We start from the raw sequence: 16,680 nt of genomic DNA, 5'->3' as shown, positions 1-16,680 counted from the left end.
ATAATATCTCTTTTGAGTTGTGTTGTGAGAACAACTGGTTCTTCTCAGAACCACACAACTCAAAAGAGATATTTTTTCACACGGTCTTCCATTCTCTGTTCCTGACTTCTGTTATTTTTTTACAAAGGCAGTTACTCACCGACGCACTCTTGCTGGCTCTGATCAAAAGTGTAACCGCGGTTACAGTTACAGGAGTAGCTGCCCTGGGTGTTGTAGCAACCGACGTTGCCACAGGGACGCGATTCGCACTCATCAATATCTGAAACAGGAATGGGTTCGACACGATGTAACTATTACTCCACCATATACAGTGGTTTAAAGATATAGTCCATCATTTGTAATTTGTGCATTTTGTTCGTTTGAAGCAACAAAAGTGCTCAAAATCTAAAGAAGGGTACTGAACAACTAACCTGATGAAGTTTCAGCTCAGCTTCAGCTGTATATTCCGAGAAAAACAGCATTCTAGGATCTCAATTTCAAATCAAAAGTTGCTGAATCATGTTTTAAATTGGGCCTGAATTCAGCGTCCGAGACACGTTTTCACTGAGCCGATTGCAGCTATGCGATGTCGCGCACTGATCCGACGAATTATAGCAACCGCGCGTGCGTGTGCGTGTGCGTCGTGCCAATGCTTGCGCGCGCTTCGCGGAATAACAAAACGAACTACTATTCTAAATTTCCTACAGTGCGTCTTAGGAAGCACTGTTGGAAAGTCTTTCTTTCGTTGATATTACTTCAAAATGACAGCTTGCCAGAAAGAATAATTTCATAGGGAGTTTGGTCCCCTTACTATCTTTCAACCAAGTATGTTTTTTAACAATAAGTACGCCAGTTACTTTTCGGATAGCTGCAAATGATGGACTATAGCTTTAAAAGAACTTTGGACATCTTTAGTCAATGATGGTCAAACGTCATTTAAAAAACAGCTGTATCCTCTTTGAGTGATCCCCGGCCCAGCAGCCAATTTCACGAAAAAGTGTGTAGCTTGCATCATGCGTAAGACTTATCCAACAAATCTGTTGCGCAGCTCCGCAATAAACTTTTGATCAATTTTACGAAACTTGGCGTAAACATTTTGGACGAGGATAATACCAGCATTTACGACGGCTGTTTGTGTATCAGTTTGTTCGTTCACGAAACAGTCGTTGAATCCCTTCAGCCCACCATTTTAAAAACTATTTTGTCCGACTTTCTTCGGAATCATGCGGCAACTCTAATAATTATGTCAGTAGTGAAATAGAAATTCATGATTTGCTGGTAAAATAGGTCTTTTTCAGTCGCTACACCACAACTGACGCCGCCCAAAATGATTGCGCAAGTTACGCCATAATTTATTGTGCCAGTTGCGGACTTATGGACTACCGGTATGAGACTTTCGTGAAATGTGTCATAAGAGAAATGTTGTGCAGCTTACACAAACAATTGTGGCGCAAGAGGAGTTGCGCCATTGCGTAAAGTTTTGTTAAATCGGCTGCCAGTTTGCAGCATTGCTGATGTACTAGCATTGTGACTTAGGGCGTGATCCTTGGCTACTTGGCATATACAGTTTTCATGCCTTCTAAATAGGGCCATTGAACACAGATATTGACAACCATTAAAACTGATACATTCAAAATATATTCTATATGATATTTGGGTGATGATGGAATATTTTGAATATTTGGAACATTCAGAAAAGCAGTAAACTAAAAGTGGAATTGCTTTGTGCCATCAAGACTTGACAATTAACTCAAACCAACTTGACCAACACACAGCTGTGCAAAACTGACATAAGTTTGTGTAAAAATTTAAGTATAACTTCAGTAGGGACTCACCAACACACTGTCTGTATGCCTGGTCATACTGATATCCCGTTTGGCACTCACAGTGATAGCTCCCTCTAGTGTTATTACATCGGCCACCAGCGCAGGGCCTCTGCTCACACTCATTGATATCTGTTGGTAAAGATACATGTAACCATCATTCATATCGCCGGTTGCACCACAAACTGATTTAAAGTTGGTCATTATTTTGTAGACTCATTCCATATACTCCCTGTGTAAGAATTCAAGCTGTTTCGTTTTTGCTAGTAAATTATAGATTGAACTTTGTTGTATGCAATCCGTGTGCATCTGAGTTCCTTAGTTTTTGAAAAAAATCAGTCCCAAAGTTATTCGTCACCTCGTGAAACAGATTTTTACAATGTTTATTGTATGTCATACAACGCGAGTAATAGTGGCCGTGTGCCAGATACAGAGGTACGTCGGTTCGTGAAATGCTAAATTCTAAGTTTTTATGTCAACGCTCCTTTGTGACGTCATAGCACTATGGGAATTAGCGTGTAAAGTGGCGTATCGGGATACGCCACTTCGTGGTGCAGCATTTTTCATTTTTTAGAGATACGCCGCAAAGTCTAATTAGCGTTCTTAGTTCATTAAAACTCTGATCGGAATAAAACTTCCTGAGAATGAGCACTTTGATGAAATAATAACGTTAATGACAAAAACTCAATTTGGCAAAAAATCGAGATACGCCGGTTCGTGGTGTGACCGACGATATTGTGAGTGAAAGAACTCTTGAAGATGCATACCGCCTGCTCTTCAAAAAATGTACCTTTTTTTCTCCTTACAACTTTTCAATGTGCAGGCCTATGTTTTGTTTTGTTTAAATGAAAGAACTACTTTATTCTGATCTTTAATTTTCAATTTTAGGCATTGGAACAAAGGTAGCCTAATTGCCTCTGTGTGGATATTTGTCTGGCCTGCAAAAATGTGTTTAGCAAGTAAACACAATTCTAAACACTTTTCTTGCTATCACCTCAAGCTAAAAATGTTTAGCACGTTAACATGTTTACGAACTCATAGCAAGAAAGTGTTTAGAATTGTTGGCCACGCAAATAGCCACACAGAGGCAATTAGGTTATCTTTGTCCCAATGCCTGAAATTGAAAACTTGGTCCCATGGTCAGTTTGACCTCTCTTGAGAAATAACTCACAACTCTGTCAAAAATTATCAGATTTGGACGGTTGATGTCTCTTTTTAAAGTGGAAAGGCGTATCTTTCAAACCATACCTATATTATCTATGTTGGTTACATATTCTACGTCTGGCATTCCGTTATATTTTGTTTGCATTTTTTTTTGGTAAGCACTGTATAAGAAAATGGCAATTGGAAAAACAAATCTATTTCTCGTGGTAAAGCTCGAAAATAGCACAGGGAATGCATCTTTATATTAAAAAGTCCATAATATCTTCGAAATGTTTCCTGTTCAAGGCAAAATTCCATTTGACAATTTTCAAGAATGACTGTTTGAGTCTTTAAATGAATTGCACATTGAATATAACCACCTCGCCTCGCCTAACCCACGAGAACGAAATTATTTTCTGTCAGCCAATATTGAACATTTTGTAAAGTACTAATTCAGTAACTAAATATGGGCAGATTGTTTCAGTCAATGTCTCGTTGAAAAGTGAATAACTTTTGTACTGCTAGAGAAACAGCAATTTAGGAAATTAAATCTATTTTTCGGGATAAATCTCAAAATAGCACAGGGAACGCAGATTTAAACACAACACTTGAGCTGACTCACCTACACACGTTGCTTGAGAGCTGTCCAGTGCAAAACCTGGGTTGCAATCACAGTAATATCCCGGGATACTGTTTATACATTGGCCGTCCCCACAGATGTTTGGATGGTCAATGCATTCATTAATGTCTGATGAGATAAGAAAGGTGAAAATTACATTATGTACATGTGTAATCTCTGTTTTAATACTGATGTGAGAAATACAAGAATTATTCGTTCAGAGTCAGTTTCAGAAATATGGGCTGATCGCAGAGTTATTGTCAATTATTGCTTATATCAGGCTTCCAGTGGTAAAAATAAATCAGCGTATTGTATGCTTTCGTAAAAAGTACCCGAAGACTTCAATATTATGTCATTAGAAGAACCAGGATGATGACAATATTATTTCAATATTGTCCTCATCCGAGCCTTTTCAACAAATTTCACTGATTCTGCTAAATCAAGAGTTACTCTCAGTTGTTAACAAGTGAACAGAGCGTAGCGGTCGGGCACGGCGCGCTAGCTTTGCGCAATGAGAACTGCAACGTCAAACGCTAATCTAATGTTCGACAGGATATCAAAACCTTATCAAAGGTTATCTCACAGTGATTTAATTTGTTTCTCACACAGTAAGTTACAACCATTTATCTTTTTTGAGTTTTTGGCAAGATATAACAAAACAAGTGTTGACTGCTGTGATGTGGGATATGCCGTTTTTAACCCACTTGGGGCACACAGCACTCTCGGCTACGCCACTGGTGCTATGCACCCCCCTCGGGTGTTAAAAACGTCATATCCCACATCACTATAATCCACTCGGGGCACATAGCACTCTTGGCTACGCCTTGGGTGCTATGCGCCCCTTGGGTGTTTAAAACGTCATATCCCACATCACAGCAGTTAAAGCTATAGTCCATCATTTGCAGCTATCTGAAAAGTAACTGGCGTAATTATTGTTGAAAAACATACTTGGTTGAAAGATAGTAAGGGGACTAAACTCCCTGTGAAATGATTCTTTCTGGCAAGCTGTCATTTTGAAGTAATCAACCAAAGAAGGCCTTTCTAACGGTGCTTCTTAAGACGCACCGTAGCTGCAATCGGCTCAGTGAGAACGTGTCTCGGACACTGAATTCAGGCCCAATTCAAAACATGATTCAGCAACTTTTGATTTGAAATTGAGATCCTAGAATGCTGTTTTTCTCGGAATATACAGCTGAAGCTGAGCTGAAACTTCATCAGGTTAGCTGTTCAGTACCCTTCTTTAGATTTTGACCACTTTTGTTGCTTCAAACGAACAAAAATGCACAAATTACAAATGATGGACTATATTCTTAACAATTGTTAATTTTTCAATGACTTCTATTGACTCACCTAAACACGTCAGGTAATCGTCTCTGAACTCATAGCCAGGAGGGCATATGCACCTGTAGTTATCGGTCGTCACCTGACAGGTTCCATTACCGCAGGGGCTGTTTTGGCACCAGTCTTTATCTGATTCATGTCAACAAAAAAAAAAATAAGATCAGAATCAATCTGATACATGAAAGAAATGATGGCATTCCACACAGTACACTCACATGAAACAATGGTAACACCTTTAGTACAGTGTGTTCTGTTTCGGGCCAAGCCAGGTAACACTTCCCATGAATTCAATATTGGGTTTTGCCCTTTACCAACACATTTTTTATACTGTACAGGGTGAGTCAAACAACACGAAACCCAAATGTCAGGACTATTGTTCTAGTGAAGTTCTGCATGTAGCAGTTTCAAAATCTTGGATATAAAAACCCAATTCATAAGCTTTCTTTTAGTACAAGAATCATTCAAATCACTCAAGTACTTTTCAAGTTATGGAAGTTTTATCACAACCACCGTTTTAAAGTTCTGTCCACGGATCACACAAAAGGTGTGCGTTCTTTCAGCAAAACCAAAACATTTCACACACATCCCTATGTGATTCGTTTTCGTTTTGCTGAAAGAACTGTTACCGTTTTGTGATCCATGGACAGAACTTTAAAACGGTGGCTGTGTTTAAAAGTCCGTAACTTGAAAAGTACATCAGTGATTCGAATGATTCTTGTACCAAAAGAAAGCTTATGAATTGAGCTTTCATATCCTAGATTTTGAAAGTGCTACATTTAGAACTTCACTAAAACAATGGTACCGACACATGGTTTCGTTCTTTTGGACTCACCCTCTATACTCAGTGTTCTCCCGAGTGATTAAGAGAAAAAGTACAATGTATTCAGGTGGGACTCGAACTCACAACTTCCTGCTTACTAGTGCAGACGTCTTACCACTCGACCAACGAGATAGCCAGGATCGGCTGGCTGGTTCGAATCTGATACAGCAGGGGGTACTGCAACCAAACTATTCATACGATGGAATTTGAATCGGGTTGATTTAAATCTTGGGTTTTGCTCTTCACTGACGTATTTTATAAACACTGTATAGGCCTACTCACTGTTGTCCCAAGTATATTGTGAGAAAATACTACTTAGTTATTCTATAAACACTGTATACCCAGTATTGTCCCAAGCGACTAGGAGAACAAATTCACAAACTATCTGGGCGGACTAGAACTGACGACCTCCTGCTTAATAGTCCAGACGTCTTACGACCTTTACCAATTTTCATATGATTTTTTTATTGCACCCAAGGGAGGAGTTAGAGTCAAGGTACCAGAATACTGGGATGACAACCAGTGGCGTAAATCTGTGCCAGCGAGTGGGGGAAATAGGGGAAGACCAAATCCGAAAGGGGGGGGGGGAGGGTTGGACACCAGATTACACTAAGGGGGCCCTCTTCAGGATATAGATGTATATCAATATGTATACTCGCGTTTACATCACAACGGCGCATTTTAGCCCTAACAGTCCCGAATCCTCCAATTTTAATATGATTTTGCACACCCCCTAGGGAGTTAGGGTTAAAAGCTTTTGTACTTTGTTTCTTCACTTTTCAGTGCTATTGAATAAATTTTGGTTGTTGGGATGTTCAAAAAATACCTAGAAATCCGTTGTTTTTTTTCTCATCACGAAAAAGTGGGGGGGATGATTCAATAGCCCATCCCCCTGGTCCAAAAGTGGGGGGGGGGGGGGGGGATTCATACCCCTTCTTCCCCTGTGATTTACGCCCATGATGACAAATTATTATGGGTTTTCACCACTTGAATCCTATCAGACTTGTTTTTTTTTATTCCTCACCATGACAGGTGCGAGTGTGGCGTTGAAACTCCTGACCCGGTGGGCAGACACAGTAGAAACCACCGCGAGGATCCATGACGCATTTCCCCTCGTTGCAGATGGTTGGAAACATGTTACAGGTAGTCTGAGCTGGGTACGATAACCAAACAACAAATAGATCAAATGGCTTGCCTTAAACTGAATGGAATTTTCCAAACAAAGGCTTTCACAAGACTGGCATAACAATTACCAACATTGCAATCTTCTCCAGTTGCCAATCAGGGCAGTGAAAAACTTGACCGACCATTTGATTCCTTATGAATACGTACGTAGAAAATGTAAAAAAAAGATAGGGCTGGGCAAACATTTACAGAAAGTAAGTGAATCTAGCCCAGTCCAGGGGCTTTTGAGAGAAAAATTTTCAACAAGGCCTGTACGTGAACTTCAGCCTTGTGGTTGTAACTGTTTTCCCAACTACTTCTTCCATGTCCTATTTCAGTAAGTAATTGGTTAATTTCATCCTTTCTTGTAAAGCAGCCAAATCACAATGAAGGAATATAAAAAAAATGTAAGAAGGCTAAGAAAACAATTGTTTGGAGCTTCTCAGTGCACAAATATTGCTTTGCAAATTTATTAGCAAAAGACTGAACTAAGCGGGAAACCATTCACAAACATGCTTTTGTGTTACCCCTAAATCATGGAATCAACTGCCACTTGATATCAGGGAAGTGACGTGCACTGCCATGTCTTCAAGCACCTACTCAAAACACACTTATTTCCAAATGTATGGTTTGTTGATTTTCTATGCTTATTTCTTCTGAATCAATGTACTATTGTTTGTTGTTATTGAGAAGTGCTGTGTTCTTTTTAAAGTGCCATCTAAATACTTTGAATTAATTTAACCTTCGACATGAGTATGGTATTTTCCACGCACGGTTCCAGGACTGTACTACAGTTTGTAGTACACATTATTATAGGGTCCCAAATCCACTCAGCTATTTGCTGTCTATCAAATTTAGGTTTTAAAGTGGTCAGGAGACTGTGGTTTTTGTCAGAGGGGCTGGGGTTTGGCTAGGAATTTTAGAGTCGATACTCCAACTCTGGTTAAAGGGGTTCCCATCACTTTGTTTGGCTATGTTTGAATGAAGAGCTTATACATATAAAAAAAAATTTTATCAACAAAGTCGGTGTTATTAAAAATTCAAGCAAACCAGACTACACTTGTTAGTATGCTGCCTGCGCGGGAGCAATTTACATAATATAATTTTTTGGCTGGTAAACCAGTTTTTGTCAAACCAAGACTTTCTGTGCTCAGCCAACTGCATGTTTTGTAGCAGCTCCCTGGAATTGGAGCTTTGATTCTTTAAGTTCCTGGCTCATGGGAATCTTACTTGTGCAGACGTGTTGGCTTCGGTCAAACAGCTGTCCGTCGGGGCATAAACAATCGATGGTGTTTCCGACGATCACACAGGTGCCGTTGTTACAGGTACTGCCGTGGATCCTGCACAGGTCCATCACTGAGGAAATAGAAAAATACCCAAACAAATTAGCAATGTCCTACGTCAACTCCAGAGCCGTTCAAACTGTGAGACTTGTGAACTGGTAGAAAAAAACATTTCTTTATCACTGTTCACCCGCTACAACATGTGACTGGACTTGTGAATTCACTTGAGCTTTACTTGCGACCGAATTTGTGACAGACATGACTACAACAAGTGTAATTTCAAAAGTGACATCACAATTTCAAACACACATTTTCAATTTCATCGAATTTTGCTGTGAGATGTTTGTCTTGTCAAACTCACATCAAAATATAAATCAATTTTGTGTCAGATAAAAACAGTTTAGTTCTTTTCTTGTATTACTATTCATCTAAAATGGATAGGAGAAAAAATTGCTGATACTTGCTGGAAAGAAAACAAAGGAGGTATCAGTTTTTGAGAAAATAACTCAAAATAACATAGAACAAACTGAGAATATCTCTACACAGTAAAACTGTTTTCAAGAATTTTTTTTACTGTTAAATTACAAATTTTACTGTTAAATGTTTAATCAACGTTAATATTTTTCTTGTGGCAAAAAATACACAGTACAGTTCTAAACTTGACTCTAACCTGCACAGAAGCCGAGTTGTTTGTCAAACTCAAACCCGTCTGGGCACAGGCACTCATAGCCATGCATATCACTGCGACAAGTCCCATTGTTGCAGATGTTAGGATAGGCTTCGCACATGTCTTTAACTGTAGGGGGGAAAAAACACAAGCATGTTTCCCTGTGTCAAAAGAGGGGGCAATATTTTGCACTTGATTTTATCAGTTAATAGTATAACTTATAAACTCTTAGTGTACAGTGAATTGATAGAGTGGAGTTAAAATCGCTTTTTAATCAGCAAATCAGTGCTGAAATGTAGACATTTTTCTCCGGACAACCGGCCTCCGTAAAAAAGTGGGTGGGTGGGAGGGGGGAGGGGGCCTGGTACCATCTTCCTATGGGGGCACTGTTCAAATACGACAATCATGCATGCTAAGCCTCTGTGCCCGAGTGTTGCGGACAGGCAGACATATAGGTATTTATTATTACTATAATTGTCTTCTTCTTTCTTTTTTTTTGTGTCATAGCAGGGGTTTTTTTTGGGGGGGGGGAGCTTGTTCCAGAGTACTGAAAGACGATGATTTTCAAGCCGCGCGGGTAAGTTCAGGAACAAAAAGGGCACACAGTTGCCCAAGCCAAATATTCGGGGGGGTTTCGGGTTGGTTCTGTCTCGGGTCAGGTCGGGTCGGTTTTCCTTGAATTTTTGTCAGGTTGGGGTCAGGTTGGTTTTAGGGAGTTCAGATCAGCTTCGGTTCGGATTCTACTTTATATGTATAATATTGCCTGGTCAAACTGACCCGATGCACAAGATTATTCCACACTCAGTGAGTTGATTATTATTGCACTTACACACACAGGCACCCAGGGTGTAGTCAAAGTCGTAGCCGGGTTCATCACAGAGGCAGACATAGCCATCATCGGTCATGTGACAAGTGCCGTTACCACAGATGCCGGGGATAGCCACACAGTCATCCGTTACTGTCAACAAGGAAATCAATTTGCATTTAAGCCACACGTGCTACTGTATTCATAGTTGCTATAACAGGACTTGTGAATACCCAGTTACTCATTAACCCTGATTTTTTTTTCTCCCTACAAACGTTCCCGAATCCTCCAAAATCTACCAAAATCTAAAGGTATCAAGCCTAATGTAGCCTTGATCAAGGCATTATCAATAGTGTCCGTGATGGTATCTGGCCGCTTACATAAACACTAGCCCCCTGCTATGCACTCTATGATCCGCAAAAGCCACTTCATGCGTCTACAATATGCAAATCAGTTGGTGAAGGACGAACGCCTTGAAACCACAGATCGCATTGGCTTATCTTTTTCTTTATTTTGTTGCGACGACCTCTTTGCATTTCATAACATTATAGGGTCAAATTTTGTAGCTGGTGATTAGTCGCTCCATACGTTAGCCCCGCCCACGACCAAGTTCTCAATAATAATCCTCATCTGTGTTCACACAGGAAGTCGTCGCTGGAAATCCAGTGAAAAAAATTAAGAAAAGGATAAGCCAATGCAAATGGTTCTCCCAAGGCATTCATCCTTGACCAACTGATTTGCGTATTTTAGACATGTGAGGGCACTGTTCGCGCTTTGTACAGGGCAAGGCGCGGCTAGTGTTTACGTGAGAGACCGGATGTCATCAAAGACACTATCGACATACCCCTTGACCAAGGCTGGCCCTAATGTAAAGGAATAGTGACTGGCTCTAAATCCTATACAAAATCCTTCACAAACTGGTCGATTTTGAGGGATTTAATAGGAGTAAGGTTAATATGTAATATTCATTGAGGTTCAACTTTTGTTTCAAATTTAATGTAATTAAGCCCATTTGAGCCATTCAAATACAATCGAACAAACTGTTTGATTTACAATTTTATCGGTTAGCAGTATTAAGGAAACAGTAATGTTTCAATTTGTAATGGCATTCATGAGAAGTTAAAAAAAAGAGGAAATCAGCAGATCCGAGGAAAAGTTGCATGCCTGACAACAGCAGTGAGTTTTGCCCATAGAGCTATATTAAATTACTAGAGCACTAACTCGATGTACAAAGTAATGCCTGCTGGGCGCATCCATGTTTGTACACAAATTTATGGAAAACTAGAAATTTTGTACGGCTTTTGTACAGCTATTTGCATATCTGCGTTTGTATTCCATACCGATGCATTATCGAAGCCAATAAGCCCAAAACCGAAACGCACGATCAGCAAATGAGCGTGCCATTTTGCTCTGCGCAAACTGCGCAACGCGTGCGCGTATTTGCTGCAGATGCTTTTTTGCCGTGACGTTTAACTGTCATGACGCGCTTAAGTTGTTTGCGTATGTTCTACTTGCGCATTGCATGTAGAGTACACTTTCAAAATTCAATCCATCTAATTTCATTATGTTCTACAAACACGCACATGAATTCAAAATGTCTGCACCCAGAGCGGCTTCAAAGCGTCTCCGCGCGCAAGAATGAGGAGTTAGCGCTCTAGTAATTCAATATAGCTCTGTGGTTTTGCCAGAGTTCCGAAACATTGAGTGGTTGACTGTTACTTACGCAGACAAGCACGATTCCGGTAGCTGTACTCATAACCCGATGAGCATTGACACGAGTAACCACTGTCATCAAACACACAGGTACCATTGCCACATAAACCAGGATAGGCTGTACACTCATTGGCCACTTTTGAAAAAATAAGAGGAGAAAAAAAATATGGATGAGTTTTTCAAGGATAATGTAGTAAAATCCATTGTTTTTTCAAATGCATAATATTCAAGGCAATTCAACTCAACAGTAGTCTATGGAATAGCTCCTTGCACAGCAAGGGTCTATGATATGCAAACAGATTACTTATGCAAAACAAGGCTGCGTCCTGACCTCGAGATTCAGCGGGCGTCTTCTATCAGGTCTTCTGTAACTCGTTGTTGTATTACAAAACCATGTTACCCAAATTGACCAATCAACAGCTTAGTCCTCGTTTTTTTATCTAAATGGCGTCACAATTTCTAAAGTCGGTTTCGATTGGGTGGCGCACGGGGTCGCATAAACATAAGATGATAGTTACTGAGAGAGCCCCGTTGGACAACAGGTGATACTCAAACTACGCAAAAGCGGACCTTGCTGAAAAGTTGAACATTTTCATAATCTTTAGAACTACAACCATCAAAACCTCAAATGTGGCATGAAATTAATGGGGACAAGGCCATTTATTTGAGTGATGCAGCATTTATCCAACAATATTTTTGTTTTGGTAAATTATGGATTTTAGGTAGTCATTTTGGCACCCTTTAGATGCAAAATGCAAGTGTTATTGTGAGTTTTTGTTTTTAAGGCGGAGAGAAAGGTTAAATGTTTTATATGAAAAGAGGTTTTAGTTTGATTATTAATTTCTTATATGTTTTAACTTGTTCCAAAGATGGCCAGACAAACTGTAACACGAGTTACCGTAACGTGACTTACCGATATATGACCCTCTAGAGAATTCATGATTGATCATTTTTTTTTAATAATTGAAATAGTAGCATCTACAATATCTATCAAAGTTCTTAGAAAGAATTTTGATACCTTCACAGCGCCTGTTGCGAGTGTTGAATTCATAGCCGTCAGGGCACTGGCAAGTATAGAGCATCTCTAGGTCCTGACATGGGTAACCTCGACAGATGTTGGGATACTCAATACACTCATTGATGCCTGATTAGAAAGACATCAAAGGAGACTGTTTAATGCCATACAACTACATGTACAACTTACTAGTCCAAATCCAAACAGAAGGAGCCTAATAAAACATCATTAACCAATGAGGAACCTGTAACTTTGCACTTCTTGCCCCCCCCCCAAAAAAAATGTTATATTTGTTTTATTACACCTCATTCAACAAAATTTAACAGATTTTAATTTCTCTCAATATATAAATTTTTGTCTCTTTGTGTGTGACACTTTTGTGCTAAAGAATTTGTTACATTTCAGGAACAATTTTTATAGTGTTATCACCTATAATACACACAACATACCAGACTAAATGCAATAAAAGATGGTTTCGTCCCAGTTTTTTTTTAAAGGCAATAGACACCTTTTGCGAGCATTAAAAAACAAAACTTTCAAAATATCATGAAATATCCTACTTGATTGGTTTAAATTAAGTAAATTAAGTAATTAATACGATCATGTATCCTGTGAAATCATTGCCAATAGTATTCTGTCATTTTCGAGAAAAGAAGAATTACCATCACTTCCTCTCCTAATGGTAAGGACCAAACCATCGCGCATTCAACAAAAATCTATGCTTTGTGTCAAGAAAAATGAAGATGCTTTTTAAAACTTTTCTCAAAAGGACCGAGCTGAAATTTTGACAGGCTAGTATTTTTTTAATAACCTGCTTATTTATTGTACTATTGTTCCTTGAATCGGCAAAAACACTTTTTTTTAAAGGTGTCCTTTACCTTTAAGCCTCAATATTCTCAGTGAAGAAGAACATCTGTTCAGTGAACTTGCAGTCCAAGTAAGAAACTCTTCATAAGTGAAAAACTAATTCCTTATACAAAAAAAGAGTTGTTTCCTTCCTAATGTTTTTGTTTCCCCATTGCAAACTCTCCCCCCCCCCCAATTTTATTTATTACTTATTTTTTTGATCTAGAATTACAGATGTCCAAATAACTTGCCTTCACATCGCATGCTGGCTGTGTTAAATCGAGACCCTTCACGGCACTGACACATGTACAACACTACAAGATCCAGGCAGGGCTGGCCGTCACATATGTCAGGATCTTCTTCACATTCATTGATTCCTAACAAGGTCAAAATCATACAAAACAAAGTTAAGTTTACTGAAGATATGGAGAATGCGGATACAAACCTCTACAAAAATCACCATTCCCTCCCCCTCCCCCACCCCCCCCCCCCCCCCCCCCCCCCACAAATGATGTGTTTTACCCAAATCATTTTAAAGTAATTTTCAAACAGTTTCATTGCGGTCCCTACATCAGATTCGAACCAGCCAGCCTATCCCGGCAAGCTCGGTGGTCGAGTGGTAAGACATCTGCACTAGAAAGCAGGAGGTCGTGGGTTCGAGTCCCACCCGAGTGATTTTTTTCTCACTTACACTCAGGGGGTAAAACACTGAGTATATAGTGTTTATAAGTCGGTACAGGGCAAAACCTAATATTCAATCTTTAAGTAAGTTGCTCCTGTGACTTGCACAATATATATTGGTGTAAAAATACAAATAACACAAAGGTATGTTATTATAAACTGACGTTTGAGTGTCAATGAGCTTGTTGGCATTAAATTCATTCTAATCAAGATGAGAAATTCACAACACTGCTTTTTTAAGCTGAGGGTCGAAAAATGTTGGTTTGACGGTCAGAGAATCTGCATGAGCAGCACACTTTTGGGTACTGGAGTTCAAATTACCATGTGGACCTTCTAATGTCCTTTATGCTGTGATTATTCCTATATGATGAAGACTTTAAAATGCTTTTAATCTGAAGAGGGCTTTGCAAGTTTTGCTCGGTATAGATCTTCAACAGCTTTGTAACCCTGGTTGGCCTTTTGACCTTTGCCCTTTGACCTACCCTCACATCGCCGGTATTCCAGGTTGAATCGGGAGCCCTCTGGACACTCGCAGGTGTACATCACATCAAGGTCAATGCAGCGTTGGCCCCTGCAGATGTTGGGGTATTCTTCACATTCATTGATGCCTGGTGAGAAAAGTGTGAACAAGAAATTGTGACTGAAGCCCACAACAAATCTCACCTTTTGCTGGTCCTAGCTAGAGGGCTGGCCTGCTGTGTTGTTTGTGCCCATCTCACTGACTGACAGACTTGACTGTCACTTGTGAATTAGACTGGTTGTAAGCTGGTGAAGAGAGCCGGGCAGTGCTGTCGTATAGGATTACCCATAATGCTAATGAATTGGCTAATTCTGACCCACTATGTAGATCAGATACATGAAAAGAGTTCCAGCAAATAACCATTCTGATTCAATTGAAAATATTTTTTGTGCTCTGACTAAGACTGATCTTTGAACACCTATTACTATTTCACACACTCAGATCTTTATTTATTTATGATATATTACTAAGGGCCCAAAAGTAGTTGTGTTGACTTCTCATTCAGTCTGTTGGAGTGGGTGCACTGCCAACTGTACTAAGATCACACCTCTTCCTCACAAGTCAAATCAAAAGTCTGTCTCAAGTCAAATCACAAGCCAGTCACAAGTCAGTCACATGTCAAATCACAAGTCAGTCACAAGTCAAATCACAAGTCAGTCACAAGTCAAATCACAAGTCCAGTCACAAGTCCAGTCACAATAGTGTCTCAAGTCAAATCACAAGCCAGTCACAAGTCAGTAACATGTCAAATCACAAGTCAGTCACAAGTCAAATCACAAGTCAGTCACAAGTCAAATCACAAGCCAGTCACAAGTCAGTCACATGTCAAATCACAAGTCAGTCACAAGTCAAATCACAAGTCAGTCACAAGTCAAATCACAAGTCCAGTCACAAGTCCAGTCACAAGTCAAATCACAAGCCAGTCACAAGTCAAATCACAAGCCAGTCACATGTCAAATCACAAGTCAGTCACAAGTCAAATCACAAGTCAGTCACAAGTCAAATCACAAGTCCAGTCACAAGTCAGTCACATGTCAAATCACAAGTCAGTCACAAGTCAAATCACAAGTCAGTCACAAGTCAAATCACAAGTCCAGTCACAAGTCCAGTCACATGTCAAATCACAAGTCAGTCACAAGTCAAATCACAAGTCAGTCACAAGTCAAATCACAAGTCCAGTCACAAGTCAAATCACAAATCAGTCACAAGTCAAATCACAAGTCAGTCACAAGTCAAGTCACAAGTCAGTCACAATTCAAATCACAAGTCAGGTAACAAGTAACAGGTGATAAACAATGACAAATCATTGCCTTTATCAAATTTAGTTTGAATAGCTAGTCACTTGAAATGAGACTGGAGGGCATAGTATAGACTAGTGAGGACCTGACTACAACCCTGCCATTGAGCGAGTCTGACACACACAGCCCAGGTTGGTCCTTGATACCCCTCAGTCCTTATTCTTACCTTCACAAGTCTTGCTGTCCATGTTGTACCGCTGGCCGTCTGGGCACTCACAAGTGTACATCATGTCACGATCGGCGCATGTGTACTCACCACAGATGTTGGGGAAGACCTTACACTCATTGATACCTGAAGAAAAGTCAAATAAGATTTTTGTCTCTTTTTCCCCCATTTTCACAGATCAAAATAGTTCACCCTTTAATACCAACCATTACTTGGGAGAACTTTGCACACATGCCATGTGACAGTGACTACTGATAACCAAAAATGAGAGTAGGATGTCATCAGGATAATCATCCTGGTCTACTGAACATGCTGAACATCAAGTTAAATCCTGCGGCCAGCTTACCGGTGTCTCTGTTTGCCTCGAGGACTGGGTGGAGTCCGTCGATGAACTGAATCTCTTGATGGCCGGGCCCCATGGGACACACCTCATCATACTCCGCTGAAAATTCAAACATTATCAATCTTTTCAACAATCTGCAAAATTACACCAGCGCCAAGCTGAAGTCATGAATATAACTCCTATGTTTCATAAAACATGCCTTTAACAGTGATAAATTGAATGCTCTTCCGTAAAAAAATGATATCAAAAAGCTAAACAAAACAAAACAATTAAAAAGTTTTAATATACAGGTAAAGTATCCATCCACCAAGTTTTGTTGGTTTTTTTTTTCCAAATAAGATCAACAGCAATGCTATCAATTTAAAGCTATAGTCCATCATTTGCAGCCATCCGAAAAGTAACTGGCGTAATTATTGTTGACAAACAAACTTGGTTGAAAGATAGTAAGGGAACT

General features: G+C 39.7%; 1 protein-coding gene across 5 annotated transcripts in view; it reads right to left on the bottom strand.

The window, feature by feature from the left end:
- Positions 1 to 16,680, bottom strand: part of LOC119740426 (fibrillin-1-like) — an 86,634-nt gene that overhangs the window by 20,898 nt on the left and 49,056 nt on the right. For all 5 annotated transcript variants that reach the window (XM_038215729.1, XM_038215726.1, XM_038215727.1 and 2 more), the window contains 14 exons: positions 16,230 to 16,325; positions 15,884 to 16,009; positions 14,382 to 14,507; positions 13,470 to 13,595; positions 12,376 to 12,501; positions 11,368 to 11,493; positions 9,669 to 9,797; positions 8,843 to 8,968; positions 8,120 to 8,245; positions 6,750 to 6,878; positions 4,915 to 5,034; positions 3,568 to 3,693; positions 1,815 to 1,934; positions 140 to 259 (listed from right to left, as the gene is read on the bottom strand). In XM_038215729.1, coding sequence (XP_038071657.1) covers positions 140 to 259; positions 1,815 to 1,934; positions 3,568 to 3,693; positions 4,915 to 5,034; positions 6,750 to 6,878; positions 8,120 to 8,245; positions 8,843 to 8,968; positions 9,669 to 9,797; positions 11,368 to 11,493; positions 12,376 to 12,501; positions 13,470 to 13,595; positions 14,382 to 14,507; positions 15,884 to 16,009; positions 16,230 to 16,325 — 1,722 coding nt within the window. The remainder of the gene's footprint in view (positions 1 to 139; positions 260 to 1,814; positions 1,935 to 3,567; positions 3,694 to 4,914; positions 5,035 to 6,749; positions 6,879 to 8,119; positions 8,246 to 8,842; positions 8,969 to 9,668; positions 9,798 to 11,367; positions 11,494 to 12,375; positions 12,502 to 13,469; positions 13,596 to 14,381; positions 14,508 to 15,883; positions 16,010 to 16,229; positions 16,326 to 16,680) is intronic.

The sequence above is a fragment of the Patiria miniata genome, unplaced genomic scaffold (assembly GCF_015706575.1).
Source record: "Patiria miniata isolate m_02_andy unplaced genomic scaffold, ASM1570657v1 HiC_scaffold_5, whole genome shotgun sequence".
In the NCBI taxonomy this organism is placed as follows: Eukaryota; Metazoa; Echinodermata; class Asteroidea; order Valvatida; family Asterinidae; genus Patiria; species Patiria miniata.
Note: the sequence above shows the minus strand (reverse complement) of the source record. Positions and strands in the feature narration are given on the sequence as shown.